Source organism: Arachis ipaensis, chromosome B09 (genome assembly GCF_000816755.2).
Source record: "Arachis ipaensis cultivar K30076 chromosome B09, Araip1.1, whole genome shotgun sequence".
NCBI lineage: Eukaryota > Viridiplantae > Streptophyta > Magnoliopsida > Fabales > Fabaceae > Arachis > Arachis ipaensis.
In genome coordinates, this window is record NC_029793.2 from 2207436 (window position 1) to 2224282 (window position 16847).

Here is a 16847-nt window from a genome sequence, read left to right on the forward strand (position 1 = left end):
AATTTGTTGTAATAAATATTTTTATCAAAATAAAGTTAAAACATTCTATTATTAACACATGAATTATTTAGACAAATATCTTATGCCAATATTAAGATTAGATTCAACAAATTTTTTTATTCATCTAATATTAATTTCACATCCAAATAGTCTAAGACACTGAAAATCTTTTAGTTGAGTGTAAACAAAATAGACAATGATCACTGACATTGACATTGAAATTATATTCTAACTTAGAATGTGGTTTTCAATGCTAACAAACATTCATATTTTAAGTCTTACTATTTGAAATGTCACTTAAAAACCCATCATATTCTTGTAACATCACCAGTGAGAAAACAACTATAAAAAGCACACACAAGTCTTTAATATGGAAAAATTCCTTATAAAAATGATGCCTTAATTCATTTTCATGGTTTAGGACTTTGGATGCTTAAATCTCTTTCTATAAATCCAACCTGAGTTAAAGAATCATCAAAGTTGCCATCAATTATTTAGACAAATCAAAACCAAACATAGGCTCCAGGATTTTGGAAAGCCCTCTCAGTGTATGCTAAACAATGTCTCTCCATCTTTCTCGAATTTATTCCAGAAGGAAATTTGAAGGATGCAAATTAATGGTGGTGTTCGTCGTCCCCGTGTCCGTAAGGATCTCCGCCAGGTCCCACCACTTCAAGCTGTAATGGCAAAAGAGCATACAATAATTAGTGTCATTCTCCACTGATAATTACAACTACTAATGTTCTTAATTGGTTTCTGGCTGTCAACAGTTCATTCATGCAAAAGATGCACACATGACAACAGTTTAGATAAAACCTATGCAATGCGATACTTCAGGTCTGATTGTCCATAAGAACAAAAAGTGGCATGCCGATAACAACGATTTATGTGCCGCTATACGTGTTTATGGACAAACCATCAGTTTTCAGATACATCAAAGCGTTTATGAAACTAGTGGATGAGAACAAAAATCAGATTCCTGCAGCTTTTCAAACTACTTTTGTGGATGTTAACCAATGCTTCAAGAAATTGTTGAGCTGTTAATACTTTTATTAGATTTAAGATGATCTTCAGCCACTAAAATCTTTGATCTAACCCAAAATAAAAATCCTTGCTGGACTAATAATTTGTTTTTGCAAGGAAAAGGACAGGTAAAGCCGAACTTAAAGCTTTAAATGGTAATGAATAACAATACCGAAGAATGTTCAAAATAGACACCGAAGATTGAAGGCCCACACTTTCAAACGAACTAATTTAGAATGTTCTTGCAATAGGCTTAAAACACCAAAAACATGCAACAATACCAGATAATCTCACATATCACTAGTCCATGCATTCAGATTGCAGAAATGTTAGTTGAAGTTAAATTGTTAAAGGAACTATAAGCCCTAGAACATAATATGCAGAAGCAGCTTCAGTCTGTATAGTCAATAACAAGCAACGGTTGTTGAGAATTCAATGTATACAAGTCCAGGAAAACAAAAATATATTTAGGTTAACAGTAAAAGATATATTTTGTGATTCTCAACTTGCCACAGAAGATTGTGACAGCAAAATATTAAGAGAAAATGACAAATATTACCTTAATCTTTTATCCCGAAGGCAAATAAATGCCTCACCAAATTTAATTACAAATAGGTCCTAACCTTTGTAAACGAGGGACACATAGGTCCTTCTGTACCATATTCAAACCATTGCTAGAATGATCCATGTGTCTCCCATTTACAAAGGTCAGGGACTTATTTATAATTTAATTTGGCGAGGGATTTATTTGTCTTCGTGATAAAAGATCAGGGACTTATTTGTCCTTTTCTCGGTAAAGTGTGATTCTCAGCTTACCACAAAGTACTGAGAGCAAACTGGGCATTCATGAGGCTTGCCTTTCTCCAGCCAAAACCAGACAACATCATGCTCATCCTCTGCAATCATGTTATTCACCTTCTCAATGTCGTAATTAAAATGCAACATATTTTTATGAATTTGTAAAGAAGCTAACAATCAAGGACACATTAAGAAAGACTAGGAGCACTCACCACCTTCACCTCCTGGGCATCCAACTATCCTTCTATCATAGTAAGATTTAACAACAGCTGGTGTTTCCTGACAAAACCAATGACAAAAAGTAGATATTGATGTAACATTCTTCAAAACCATTATAGTGAATATTATCGCTATGCCAAAAATATATTATGGCCATAAGAATCATTATTAACCTTTGGGGAAGAAAGTAGGAAACATGAATATTAGATGCATAGCAGACATGTCCTTGCATCAACAATAAATGTAGACAGGAATTTATTTTTATTAAAAAAAGAAAAAAACCAACCGTAGAAAATCTCGTAAATGATTCAACACAAAAAGACATAAACACATCAAATCGCACAATAGATGAGGTCCCTTGATTGATTTTCTGCCTTATGCTTACTCTTACTTAGTCTACCATCTTTACATCCTCATGCCTTGTTGGATTGCAATTGCTTATAAAGAGGATCATAACATCAACAACAAAATTCAAAACAAGCAACACTTTCCTTGTCCCACTAGGTGGGTCATTACACGTCAAGCAATGCCATAGCGTTCTATCATAAATTATATTTACATTTAAGGAATTAAGGCATTACCATCTAAATCTCTTTCGTTAATTTCACCTATTGTATTTATTTTCTATGTCTCCGTCTCCCCCTACATCTAGCTATTCGACTGTGATCTATTTAATCCACTATCCTTATTGGGACCTCCATAGGTTTTCTCCATACATTACCAAATAACCAAAGGTGAGATTGCATCATTTTCTTTCCAGTAAGCACTATATCAACTTTCTAGTGTGTCCACTAAGGCACTAACTAATCTAACAGCATCACATCTCTGAAACTTAGGAATTACTTTCTTGTTGACTCACCATTCAATATTCGGTCCGATAACATTACCAATTTTATAGTTTTGCGCAAAAATTTATGCTTGATCCTTATTACTACATATTTTAATCAGAAAAAATAGCTTAAGCACTTCTCCCCGTTAACCACCCATCTAGAACCTCATTGTTTATGTCTCCCTCTATTTCCCATCATATTGGATAATTGATCCAAGACACTATAATCTTGTAACCTATGTATGGTACCATTTCTAATTTTCTTCCTAAATTGGAATTTATATAAACTAACATTCCATATGCTCCATTTTTCTTTGACATATACAAAAACCATTATTTATCCATCTGCATTCCTAAGAATTTCCCAAGAAATTTTCAACAATTACAAGAAATGTCACTCTAGTTATTGAGAAAGCGAAACCCATGTAGAAGACCAGGGGAAAATAGCATGCAATAACACCAACCTTTGTACCGAAAGGACCTTCAGGATGATCTATTTCAAGGATATCCCTCCCCTGACAAAACAGAGAAGAAATTAGATATGCTCTTAAGGTGCCGAAAACACATACTTAGCAGCAAATCACTCTGTTACATTTACAAATCGGTTTCGCACACATAGACAAAAGCTCTTTTGTTAATAGTTCTTTCGTCAACACTTAAACTATATGCTTATCTGATCACAAAACCGGCTAATTATAAAACCATAAATTCTCCAATTCTTAGCCCCAAAATTAGGGCATATAAAAGAGTAGATTTTTTAAAACACTTTAAACAATATATTTTTTTTTCCTAATCACAAAATTCAGAACAAAAATTACAAAGGTATCCCCATTACCACCAGATAAGTTACTGAACACTTCATTCAGAACAAAATTCAAAATTAAATGAAGGAAAAGAAAAAGGAAGAATAGTTACCTCAAGATCAGCCTGAATCTCCTCAGCTTCGTGCCCAGTAGCAATTGGCATTACATCCTGAACAGTCTTCTTCACTGCTTTACCATCATCTGCCACAAGCCCACAACACCATTAATCCTCACCAAAACTAAATAAATAAACACACTTTTTCTTTTCTTTTTCTATTCCTTTTTTAAGCAACATTTTTGGGGTCATAATAAAGATTGTTGAAAATAAACTATTCCTAACACAGTTCTAAGAAAATCATGAGCAAAGAGTGGAGGACGGAGTACCAGATTGGGTGGAGAAGTGGCGGGAGAGGAGGGTGGAGGAGTGGGAAGCGGTGGCGGCAGTGGCGAATCTGGCGGCGGCGGAAGCAGATCGGGGAGTGGTAGATGAAAGAGGGGCAGAATGGGAAATTAGGGATTTGAGGTTAGAAGAGAGTAGCCTCCGCCACATGGTTGATGGTTGATCTCAGGTCACGCCCCTTTTATTGATGGAAACGGCGTCGTTTTGAAGAGCAATGGATGCAGATTGCTGAAGCTGGAGTTGTTGCCGTTCTGTGTTGAGTTGTTCGCAGACCGAGAGAGAGGGTTGAGTCTTGGACTAGAGTAGTTTACTAGGGGATTGACTTGGCACGTGAGAAGGGTTATGTGGCACGTGCCACAGGATGGAAAGTGCAAATCAAATGCAATTTGCCAATTTCCAATGTGCTATTGGCTGGGACATAAAACTAACCACTGTTTTTGTTGTTGCTAATTGGAGTTTCTTATGGAAATGGAGGATTCCATTCCATCTTTGGAATTTTACTGGTTATTTGGTTGTTTGCTCTCCCAAGTTACTCATTTAGTAATTAATTAGGCTTTTTCCTTTTATTTCTTTGGTGCCTTCAAAGATTAGCCTTTTGTTAATTAAGAATTGAAATAATCTAATGGAGATCTTTACCATTTTTTAGAGGTCAAATCAATCCAAGAAAGATACTCCACATTAAAGCAAGTTAATTCAGTTGAATACAGTACACACAACTATAAAATTACAAAGATGGTGTCCCCCTGTTTAATGTTCATACAATATTATAACATTCTCTAAATACTAACTAGTTTGTAAAGTTAGAATACAACCTCTCATGGTATTACCAACGTTCCCCTGACTACTACAATTAGCATATATGCGGCTATTCACTACAACACAACGATGTGATTAAAAGGCAAAACAACATTCTAAACATGCATAATCTTGAAATCCACAACAAGCTATCAGAAAGAGACGGGGGGAAATTAGGTTGTGAAATTTCACTAGGCTAAACCAGATGTGTTTCTAGATCTCTTGGCTTTTGTCTCTTGTTCTTTACCCTCATCTAGTTTCCTTCTCAAGATTTTCAGATCATCTTCATTAACAACACCATCCAGTTCTTTGCTCAGTGCATACGCCTCGCCCATTTTCCTTTTGCACTCTTTACTCGCGGAATCATGCAAAACAACTGAAACAAAACCCTTGGAGAATAAGAAAGGGATAATATGGAACCTCGTACAGTTCTGTCCAACAACAGAGATGTTAAATTTGAATAGGAAAAGTATTCAAGTTATCCTTTCTGGCCATTAACATCCATACATTTGTAGAATATAATCACACCCAGATAGTGATCTTTTGAGAAACTTCAAACTACCTAGAGGAAGTAACATCGATGATAAATCAGAAAACATACAAAGCAGGATACGCATGACTTGCAGTGTAAACTATAAAGCCTTATCGAACATTCACTAACCGAAGCAGCAGAACTGACCTGGCTTTGGGTAGTCTTTGCCAATAATACAATTTGCTTTGGTCTGAATGCTTAGAGGAGCACTCCATGGTTCATATATGTACTGCCTCGGCATATCTGCTTAAATAATTTCTTATTAACACGTCACCTTATTTGGCGAAAACTGACATGATAGAACACAAAGCAATGCTAATCATACCTTTTAAGACAGGCAGAAAGTGCCTAATGTAGTCACCATTAGGGTCATACTTCTTACCAAAGGATGTCGGGGAGTAAATACGATTATACTGGTCATATGATGCAATACACAAGAAAAGACGTGAGTGCAAAATACAAGATTCAAGCTCTGAAATTTCAATAACTAATAACAAAATACAGATAGGAAGGATCACCAACGAGCATCATTGTCAGAAAAACAAAAAGGAAACTAGACGAAAACTAATTCAAGAAGGAGCGCCAGTGAGCATTAACAGGGGAAAAAAAGAAAGCTGACATAAATCCAAGACATCTACAATATTATACTATATTCACTTTAGAAACCTAAGATGAAGATTAACACTCAGAATTATAGATAAGACAAAAAAATAGAGAAAGAAATGGATGCACTAAAGATTCTATTTACAAGTTTGAAAGTTGAAACTAACAACTAGCAATGTATAATTCATACCTGATAAAAGAAGGAAGAACATGAGAGCCACAACCAGTTTCCATTATTAATAGCCCAATCTGCATCGATCAGAAGCCTCTCAAAGACATCACGTCCTCTCTCCCAGTGAACAAACTGTCAGCAAATACAAACAACATTGGTACAGAATAAGGGAGCATAGAAAGTTCAGCATGTCTAAAGGATTGAAATCGTATACCAGATCACCTCGAGTTAGAAAACACGCAACGCAATGACGTGCCAGATGATGCATCCAACCCCATTGACGTAGCTACAACAGAAGAAAAGATGGATTCATATGTATCCCCGAGTGAGAATAGAGATGGCCAATATTATCCATTAGAGCACTGCATTCCTAAGATGGGTTCTCAAGGAGATTTCATATATTAAGCCAAGACTGTGAAATTGAGCTTAGTCTTCATACTCTTCACACATATGCGTACGCGCACATGTCCCACTTTATCTCTTCCAAACCGAATTTAACTTTCGCCTAAAAGCTACAATCCTTTATATATTGGTTCTTACCAACTGAAAATAACAAATTGTTGACTCTTTTGAGAATATCATGCTTTGTTTTTTTCATTCACACTAGTAATTTGAATAGTTTGCAATAATAGAACTAGTGCTTCTCAATGCATCATTTAAAATGGATGTCAAAGCTCAAACCTGGACCATGATAGCATCAATCCATGGAAATCCTGTGCGACCATCCCTCCAAGCCTCTAACAGTTTATCATCATCCTTCCAAGGAATCTACAACAATATTTTTCAAACAATATTCGTATCTATTAAGAAATTGTGTCACGTTGGCTTTTGACAAAGAAGTAGTGATCTGAGGACAAACTCATAGTTGTTGACAAAAATATTCAACATATCAACAATAACAAGTACAACACAAAATAATAAAATCTTGAAGAATAAACATAAGGGCCAGATAACCAGTTAGCCAAATCTATCTTTAGATGTGGAAGTGTTTTTATATCCAAATAAACAATCCTTATCATTGAATCAAAGTTAAATATTCGTATGCAATATACATTAGCAAACATTTATTCTACCTGTTTGCATATCTTGTTGTCTTTCATCCTATCAAAGTTTGGAGTTCCAAAAGCTACTGTGTAAAAGAAGTCTCTCCACAATAACTGGAAATGTTGACAACAGGTAACAGCTTCAGTTTCTTCAAGATATATAGATCTTGGAAAACAATGCAAGACTTAAATTGGGGAAATACCATTTACCTGTCCTAGAAGAGACACAGGTGGTGATGTATGCTTCGGCATGGTTTCATAGACATCTTGAATCTGCCGGTAGAAATATCTGGAGGAAAGACAACCAAACTGCCCAGGAAATTAATAAAAAGCAAGAAATACAGAAAGAATCTCGAGATTATGTCATGATTTGCAATTGAAAAGAACAGAAAAGGTCAAGTTGAAAATTCAATATTACATAATTTGACTTACTTTTAAGTAAGGTGATAAAACAGTTGTTGCGGGCTTAAGAAATGCAGATGGATTACCCTTTGGTTTCTCAAACGTTGCGACCCATGCCTAAAATCATATTTAACCAAAAAAAAAGGGTTCAGATAAAACAAGCTATAGAAGTACGTTATTACAAATTACATGCATTTGATCTTTCAGCAACAAACAGCAACTTTATATGTTAATGATGAAGTGACATCACAGCATGGAGCTTGCAACTTTTCATTCTCTAATGCTAGAATGCTGAAATTACCTTGTCTTTCATGCATTCTGCCAGCCTCTTCAACGCTTCCGATTCACCGCCTTTGAAAGGAGAGAATTCATCCTGAATTTAACATATCTCATTTGGTGCTCGTGAAGAGAGCTAATCTAATCTAAAAAATGATATGTACCTGTTTAGCATCTCCATATCCAAGGTCTTCAATTGTAGGAACCTCAGAAATATCACAGCTCCCAAGAATACCAATGGGAGGAAGAGAAGAGTGTGTGATTGTGAGAGGTGGCGGTGGTTGCCCCGCAATTTTGGTGAATGATTGATAAGTAAGTGGTGGCTTCCCTCCGTTCTAATTTTGGCAGTAACAGAAGAAGATGGACAAATGAATCATCAGTTAAGAGAACCATAATGCGAACATTGTTGAGGGACTATTCACTAATTCAAATAAAATTCATCAATTGTTAAATTGCAGAGTATTGTTCAAGTATTAAATTTACCCTCTCTATAATTTCTGTGGGATTGAAGAGTGTGTGACTCACAGGAGAGAAAACCTCAATCCCAGCTCCAAGTGCAAAGTTCTGACAAAAGAAAAATTAAAAATGAAAAATGAATAAACAATAAGGAGTTGGTTGATCAAGAGGCCAAAATCCAAGCAAACATTACCTTTACTTTAGTATCTAGAGCCTGATAATATGGCTCAGTGTCATACTCAAAACATAGCTTTCTGACGTTCCACTGCTTCAAGCAAAAGAACAAACAGAAATAAATACCTTAAAGTTTGTCTCTATCCTCAGAATGATTCCAAAAGGGAGAAATAAAAAATAAAGAAAGTGAAAAAGCTAAATACCCTTATAAAACAAAGATAAGGAAAGAAACCTATTTTTGTTATTCAAACTAATTTGTGTTTGAAAATAATTATATAATATTATTTTGAGTTTAATTTTCGTGAACTGTAAATGTAAAACTCATCCAATAAGCTTTCATGCTCATTATCTAAGAAACAACCAATTTCTTTTATCTACTTAACAACAACGATTTAAATGTCTTCGTGAAAATTATTTGCATTGAGTAATTAAACCCTAAATCAGTTTAATTTTGATACACTGAACAATTCTATACCATCAAATTATCATACATTCAAGCAGTGATTATGAAATTCAGTTCCTCTTGCGATATGACAATTTATAATCAGATGCAGCATAAACATGAACAATTGAATGACATAAGAATGTCGAAGGAGAAAATGCAGTAGCCACCTCCTTCAAGCAGCGAATGAGAACTTCGGCAGGGTCACCCTTAAGAACCAATAAACGCGAGCCAAGGTTCTTGAGGCTGAGATCCAAGTCCACAAGACTCTCCAGCAAGAACTTGATGCGGTTAAGACCCGCGCGCGACGAACCGGGCGAGAATGAGGTCGGGTCAGGCTCCATATAATGCGGGTCCACCACGAATAGCGGGTAGAGATGAGACGCGCCTTGTGAAGCAAGTTGTAGCGCCGGGTTGTCGTGGATCCGAAGACCTTTCCGAAACCACATCACCGATGAACCCGACCCGGATAACATCGTAACGAAGGAGATGATAGAAGAGAAAGGAAACTATGTTTGAATCTATTTTGAGTGTTACGGGTTATTGTTACGTTCGCGCCTTTTTACGTGAACAAGGGTGGTTGGTTTCTAACGTGCGCTGCAAGTTGTAATAACTAACCAAGTTCGATGCTATTGCTAGTGTGAGATGTGGGTTTTGCCACGTAATACTGTGGAGGAAATTGTTAAGGGTCCATGGGCTGCCACGTAGCTTCTTTCTCAGCCACATAGGATTGGTAAACATTCGTCTTCTAACTAATTTTTTTTTTTTGGTGAGTGTCTTCTAACTAATTAATTATTAGATAATAATTTAATTAAATATATTAATTATTTAACAATTTTCAATTAATAAGTAGATGTGAATCTTTATCATCAATTTTTTCTTTGAATAAATTCATTTAGGAAAACCCATGTAGTTAAATAGCAGTTGATCATCTTTAAACTAATAAGAAATTGAGTCACCAAAAAAAACTAATAAGAAGTTATAGATTCTCTAAAGTTTAAATTTTATTTTAGAGAATAAAATGTGATCTTTTATTATTGATTTTATAGGTGGGACAAAAAATAAATATAAAAAAAAATTATTCAAGTGTATAAGATCACACTTTATTCTCTAGAGTAAAATTCAAACTTTAGAGGATCCAAATCTATTAAAGGATATCTAATTGAACTGAATAGGAATATTAATTATTTTTATAATTTTTTTTCTTTTATTCATAGTAACATTTTCATTATTATATCTTTTTTCTTGGTTTAGAAATTTAACAACCGAGAAATTGCATTTTTCATTGAAAGATCCATAATCAAATTAAGAGAACAAAACCATTATAGCTACAACCTACTAATTAAACAAATTAAAACAAATAGATGAACATTTTATAGTTTGTGGAATCGTTCCCTATTATATTATCCCCGTTTTCACCCAATCAATATATGCATTATATAATGTTCACTGAGTTGTGTACTTGTGTTGAGCTTTCGCACAATGTAGTTGAAATTTTGAATTAATAACATAATGTCTATAATTTGTATTCTTCAAATTTTGTTCATTTGATGGATGACTTGATTTTAACATTCAACTTGTGTTATTTTGTTTTTATTACAGTACAAAGCCCACCAGTATCAGATAAATGATCAACCAGTACTATTGTGTTTGAAGCATTGAAATTTTCATATCTAAAAAAAGCATTGAATTTTGAAATTTTTGTGAACAAGGTTAATAAAATTTAAGCAGTTTTAAAGTAATTTATATATGAAAAATATATTTATCTAAAGTTAATTTTTAAAATTATTTCTTAAAAAATAGAAAAAACACATCTTTTGGATTTGAAAATAACTAAATTCTCTCAAAGTAGATGAGAAAAAATTACTAGAATCCTTTCATGGATAATTTATGCAAGGCAAAAGTATTATTTTAGACTTTAAAATTTCAGTTAAATTTTATTTTAGTTCATAACGCTTAAAACATTTTTTTTTCCACAAATATTTTATTTCATTCTATTTTAAATTTTTGGTCGAAACTAATATTTTTTCAAAAATATTATTTTTTCACTATTATTGCTTTCTTATTTCTTTTATTCTTCTGTTATTTTCACTTTCAAAATATTAAAACCACCACCACTATAATCACTCTAATTACGATATTTGTTGCTACCTAAAAAAAATCATAATAGAAAAAGTGTATTTTAAAAAAAATAATTTTGACTAGAAAATTAAAATAGGACAAAATAAATATGTTTAGAGATAAAACATGTTGTTTCAAACATTGGAAATAGAACTAGGAGTTAACCTAGACGTTAGAACTTGCGTTTAGTGGAGAGACAGAGAGACGGAAAGACTGAGACTAAGAGACAGAAACTAAGAGACAGAGATTGAAATAAATCTCAGTATTCTGTTTGGTGCAAAATGAGAGACAGAAATTAAAACAAGAATGAAACTCTAACTTAATTTGTACAAAGGGTAAAATTGGAATTAATTAATTGAAATGAGGGTATTTTAGGTATAAAATGTTATTAAAGTTTCAGTATCGATCTCTAAAAATTTTAGTCCCCTGTGTCCCTACTTTTTGGAAGTACTGAAATACTGAAATTTTGGAGACAGAGACAGAAATTTTAGTACTAGTCTCTGAACCAACAAACATGATACTGAGTCTGAGTCTCAGTACGTCAAAACAAACGTTACTAATACTTTACCGATACAAATACAAAGCAATAAATATATCTATATTTTTTAATAATGCATAGTAATGAATAAATTTATCCAATAATAAATTAATTTATTACTAATTTCAAATCAATTAGTTTGTTAATTTTACATTTATTGGAGACTCATTGATACATGTGTAATAACAAAAATTCAAACTACATTTGCTGGTTTCAGATATAAAGCTAGACCCTAAAATGTTTGGTTCCCTGCTGAAGCATCAAGTGCAACAGGACTCATTCGTTTTGGTGTTCCAAGCTTTTTTGTTTTGTTGGCTGCTGCTCTATTTTAGATTAATAGTTCAACAAAATTCATGTATATGAATTTTTGTTTATTTGATGCTGAAATTTTTTTTATTATTGTTTTTGGGAAGGGGGCTTGCTTGCTTCGATGAGATTATATTATGAGATTTCATGTCATCAATTGCAACTAAAATGCATGTACTTAGAGTTATCATAGAGCAATTCAATGATTCTTTAATTCTTTGATCATTTTGCCATATTACAGTATCTTCATCAATGTATTAACATTTTTTTGCAACAAAGAAAGCAGAATAGATTCTGCAGAATTGGAAGAAGATAGTATTCTTGAATATAAATTCTATAACAATATGAATAGTTGAATTATTTGGAGAGAAAAATTATGATTGAATGATGATGATCGAAAATTAGGAATTGGAAGGATATGTGCAGGGAAAATTAGTATTTGGAGGCAAAATTAGCAAACACTCAGAATTCTGTATTGTTTCACTTTTAACACCCCCATCACAAACACCATATAACAAAACTCCAAGCCAGTAACTTTTTTTAAAATGCTAATGAACAGAGACTTAGAGACAATGGAATAATGTCTACACAAGAAATAATGAAGTAATTTATCTAAGAATTAACAGAAAAACATTCTCCGAAAAAGTATTTCATAATGTACATATTTTCAGCAGAAGCAATTTCTAAGCAATGCAACTGAGTAGCATTAATTAAGAAAATGGCCAAAAATCTTGAGATAACTAAACCATATTAACCTTGACTCGATGTTGCTTAGGTTGATGAAAAGAGGGGACATGCATTTTAGAATAGCAGAGAACAAACAACAAACAACAAAACAAAATTTCCAATCTTCTTAGTTTTGCTTAGTTTGTAGCATGATAAATACATGATCTCATAGAATAACAGTAAAGAACACTCTATTGCTATAAAGAGATCTTAAACGCTAAATCTGTAAGCTATAACTAGGAATATCATCTAAAGAATCAATAAAGTAGTGGAATTAAAAAGGATGATAGCAACTGCAAAACTCGAAAGTGCAAAATTAATTAATGTTATGGCATTGCCAAAGTCCTCTTATCCAACAGACACAGAATTTACAAAACTATGATACATATTCAGCAACAATGAGATGTAATTTCAATTTGAGTTGATGTATCTTACCTTCTTTTATCAATTCAATAAGCCTCTAGCAACCATTTCCCGAAGAAGTTTCTCCGCCATGTCATTCTCACCTTTTTCAAACAAAGCACGAATAACAATTTCAAAAGTCACAGCATCTGGTAAGCAACCATTGCCTTCCATTTGTGACAAGAGTGCCAATGCGTCTTCAAACAAGCCCTCTTTGCAGAGCCCATTGATAATAATACTGTATGTCCTCACATTTGGACGATAGCCTTTAACGGAAAGATCTTCAAAAATCTCTATTGCATCTATAAGTCTTCCACCTTTGCATAGGCCATCTATAAGTATGTTGTAAGTGTATATATTTGGATCAATGCCACTCTCTTTCATTTGCTTGAATAACATAAGTGCCCTGTGAACTTGTTTGATATTGAACATCCCATCCAACAAGGAATTGTAAGTGATTACATCAGCGGGTGGACCTCTTTCGTCCATCTTGACAAGAAGCTCCAAAGCACAAGAGAGTCTATTTGATTTGCTCAAGCCATCAATAAGAGTGTTGTAAGTTACCGTGTTTGGAACCAAGTACTTACGACGCATTTCTTCAAAGAGATTCAAGGCTTCATCAACCATTATACTTTTGCAGAAGCCATTAATCATGATATTGTAACTTCGAACATTGGGTGACACTCTACTTTGGGCCATTGTGTTGAATATATATTTTGCCTTATTTACCTGATTAACCAAACAATATCCATCCATTAAGCTGTTATAAGTAACCACATTTGGTTTCACACCATGTTTTGCCATTACAGGCAATACACTCTTAGCATCTTTGATCTTTCCTTCCTTGCATAGCCCATCAATCAAAGTATTATAGGTACATACATTAGGAGTAATGTTTTTAAGCACCATATCACTTAGCAAATCAATGACTTCCTTAAATTGACCCACAAGACACAATCCAAAAATGAGAGAATTGTATGTGATAACATTAGGTGAAACTCCCTTAGCAAGCATTTCAGAAAATAAATGAAAAGCCTGACTTACAAGTGTATCCTTGCAGAGGCTATCTATAATTGCGCTGTACATGAAGACATCAGGAGCAATGCCATACCGTGGGATCTTTCTCAACACTTGAATAGCAGCTGATGTGTGTCCGGTCTTACAGAGTCCATTGATCAAGGTCCCATATGTGACTTGATTAAGCTGAAATCCATGAGCCAGCACTCTGTCATGAAAGTGCAGTGCTTTTTCAACACTACCACAGAGATAGAGACCTTTCAGGATTGTTGTCAATGTTACCGTATTAGGTTGATAATCCATTCTGAAAATCTTGGCCAATACAGAGAAAGCAAGCGTCATACGACCCATTTCGCAGCAACAATTGATTAGGATATTCAAAGTAAATAAATTGGGAGCGATTCCCCTGGCTTGCAATTGCTGAAAAAGGGAAATGGCGGTGGGGAAATGGTTGGTCTTGGCAAGAGATCCCAAAATCTTGGTGAATTGGATGATGGATGGAGGGCGACGCATAGAGAGCATGCGAGTGAAGGAATCAACAGCTTCATCAACTTGGCGAGTAGAATGAGAGTGAAGGGATGAGAATGAAGATGAAGAGGAAGGGAAGCAAACAAAATTAGGGATTTGGAGAAGAGAATACCTAAAAATGAAAGTGATCCTTGAGGTTGAGGATGACAACATTTTAGTGATTCGCACTTTGGCTGTTGTCTAAGTTTGAGGGAGTTTGTTAACTCTGCGGAAATAGTCCTCTCAATTTTGTCAGCTTTGGTTCTGTTTCCGACCCGCATACTAATGAAAGCTCTCCAGACTCCACGCCCGTTTTTACTTGGGTTCAATTGATTTCTTTAAAATAGTTATTACACAAATAAACCAATGGAGAATAGTTATTACATGAATAAGCCAAATTAAAGATTGATTCATAAATGAGCCAAAGTATACTTAAATGTAATTCGAATCTATTTGCTTCGAATTCCAATTGCATATAAATCGAACCTATTTGGTTCGAACTAGACACACATAATTTGAACCTAATTTATTCGAATTACACACAAATTGAGCTATCACATAATTCGAACCACTGAAGAATAAGTGTGAATGTTACGTGCATGGGATTGTAATTGAAATGAAACAAATTTAAAATGTTGTAACATATACAGAAAAATTATTTATTATATAAAGTTTATAAAAAATATCTTTAAGACCAATTCTAAACTTCTCTAAATTATAGTTAGTGTACTCTTCTGATTTCTAATATAACTTGTACTTTACTTATCACTTATTGTAATAAAAAATTAGGCTTTTTTTTTTTAAATATATTAGTCTCTGTTTAGTTTTAATTTTCTGCGTTGTTAAAAAATGTTTCTAAAATCAAATCCTTTTTAACTTTTTTTTAATAATTGGTTTACAAATTTTGTAAGAGAAAAATATACTTTATATCTTTAATTGTCTTAATTTTTTAATGTTAAATTTCATTTCGTTTAGATTTACTTTCAACATTTTATTTTGTGTTAATTTTATCCTTACTTCAATTTAATTAAAGAACATTAAATCCTAATAAAATAAAATTAAAATTAAATAAAGTTAAATAAAATAAAATTTAAGAATAAAATTAAAATAATCTTCAAATTGCATATATAAAGTGTATTTTTAATTTAATTCCAATATTTAACTATATAATCTCTAGAAACAGCGATGAGCTAAAGAAATATACACGTAAAAGATAAAAATCAAATTTTTTATTGACATTAAAAAATGTTTGTAATAAATTATATATTCATTGAAATGGAACAAATTTAAAATGGTGTAACATATACAGAAAAATTATTTATTATATAAAATTTATAAAAAATATCTTTAAAATTAATTCTAAACTTTTTTAAATTATAATTAATGTACTCTTTTAATTTCTAATATAACTTGTACTTTACTTATCACTTATTGTAATAAAAAATTAGGCTTTTTTTTTAAATATATTAGTCTCTGTTTAGTTTTAATTTTATGCGTTGTTAAAAAATATTTTTAAAATCAAATCCTTTTTAACTTTTTTTTAATAATTGGTTTACAAATTTTGTAAGAGAAAAATATACTTTATATCTTTAATTGTCTTAATTTTTTAATGTTAAATTTCATTTCGTTTAGATTTATTTTCAACATTTTATTTTGTGTTAATTTTATCCTTATTTCAATTTAATTAAAGAAAATTAAATCCTAATAAAATAAAATTAAAATTAAATAAAGTTAAATAAAATAAAATTTAAGAATAAAATTAAATAATCCTCAAGTTGCATATATAAAGTATATTTTTAATTTAATTCTAATTTTCAGTTATACAACATTTTAAATTACAACATTTTAAATTTGTTTCATTTCAATTACAATCTCATGCACGTAACATATTCACATTTATTCCTTAGTAATTCGAACCAATTAGGTTCGAATTATGTGATAGCCCAATTCGTATGTAATTCGAACCAATTAGGTTCGAATTATGTGTGTCTAGTTCGAACCAAATAGATTCGATTTATATGCAATTGGAATTCGAATCAAATAGGTTCAAATTACATATAAGTATGTTTTGGTTCATTCGTGAATCAATCTTCAATTTGGCTTATTCATGTAATAACTATCCTCCATTGGTTTATTTGTATTTTTTACCCTTCTTTTTATGAATTGGACCTATATACCAAATAAATTACAAGGCTTAATGGTTTAATAATAATAATAATAATAATAATAATAATAATAATAATAAGAGAAAATTCCACTCTCT

General features: G+C 32.6%; 3 protein-coding genes across 4 annotated transcripts; all 3 read right to left on the minus strand.

The window, feature by feature from the left end:
* LOC107618594 (putative cytochrome c oxidase subunit 5b-like) lies at positions 365 to 4368 on the minus strand. Its single transcript, XM_016320703.2, has 6 exons — positions 4057 to 4368; positions 3785 to 3873; positions 3334 to 3384; positions 2034 to 2100; positions 1840 to 1919; positions 365 to 677 (listed from the first exon to the last, which is right to left on the minus strand). Exons 1-6 carry the CDS (start codon positions 4220 to 4222, stop codon positions 615 to 617), a joined length of 516 nt encoding a protein of 171 aa, XP_016176189.1. The 5' UTR covers positions 4223 to 4368; the 3' UTR covers positions 365 to 614.
* On the minus strand, positions 4720 to 9704 carry LOC107619271 ((6-4)DNA photolyase). Of its 2 annotated transcripts, none has more exons than XM_016321529.2 (14): positions 9138 to 9704; positions 8545 to 8616; positions 8379 to 8459; positions 8060 to 8230; positions 7921 to 7992; positions 7650 to 7736; positions 7428 to 7526; positions 7248 to 7331; positions 6856 to 6942; positions 6389 to 6460; positions 6193 to 6306; positions 5725 to 5812; positions 5547 to 5642; positions 4720 to 5243 (listed from the first exon to the last, which is right to left on the minus strand). In XM_016321529.2, exons 1-14 carry the CDS (start codon positions 9441 to 9443, stop codon positions 5059 to 5061), a joined length of 1614 nt encoding a protein of 537 aa, XP_016177015.1. In that variant the 5' UTR covers positions 9444 to 9704; the 3' UTR covers positions 4720 to 5058. The 2 variants fall into 2 exon arrangements, with proteins under 2 accessions (XP_016177015.1, XP_020968242.1); XM_021112583.1 differs by having other exon boundaries at positions 8545 to 8619.
* LOC107619235 (pentatricopeptide repeat-containing protein At1g62930, chloroplastic-like) lies at positions 12518 to 14758 on the minus strand. Its single transcript, XM_016321488.2, has one exon. It carries the CDS (start codon positions 14756 to 14758, stop codon positions 13103 to 13105), a length of 1656 nt encoding a protein of 551 aa, XP_016176974.1. The 3' UTR covers positions 12518 to 13102.

What these genes read in the sequence shown, in the direction of transcription:
- LOC107619235 (XM_016321488.2), bottom strand. Translation starts at nt 14,758, where the DNA reads ATGTTGTCATCCTCAACCTCAAGGATCACTTTCATTTTTAGGTATTCT.
- LOC107618594 (XM_016320703.2), bottom strand. Translation starts at nt 4,222, where the DNA reads ATGTGGCGGAGGCTACTCTCTTCTAACCTCAAATCCCTAATTTCCCAT. An exon ending in CCACTTCTCCACCCAATCTG is followed by an intron (nt 3,874 to 4,056) that starts GTACTCCGTCCT and finishes GGCTTGTGGCAG; the next exon opens with ATGATGGTAAAGCAGTGAAG. An exon ending in AAGGTCCTTTCGGTACAAAG is followed by an intron (nt 2,101 to 3,333) that starts GTTGGTGTTATT and finishes TGGTTTTGTCAG; the next exon opens with GAAACACCAGCTGTTGTTAA.
- LOC107619271 (XM_021112583.1), bottom strand. Translation starts at nt 9,443, where the DNA reads ATGTTATCCGGGTCGGGTTCATCGGTGATGTGGTTTCGGAAAGGTCTT. An exon ending in TTGATGCTATCATGGTCCAG is followed by an intron (nt 6,461 to 6,855) that starts GTTTGAGCTTTG and finishes CTTCTGTTGTAG; the next exon opens with CTACGTCAATGGGGTTGGAT. An exon ending in GTTCTTCCTTCTTTTATCAG is followed by an intron (nt 5,813 to 6,192) that starts GTATGAATTATA and finishes TCATATGACCAG; the next exon opens with TATAATCGTATTTACTCCCC.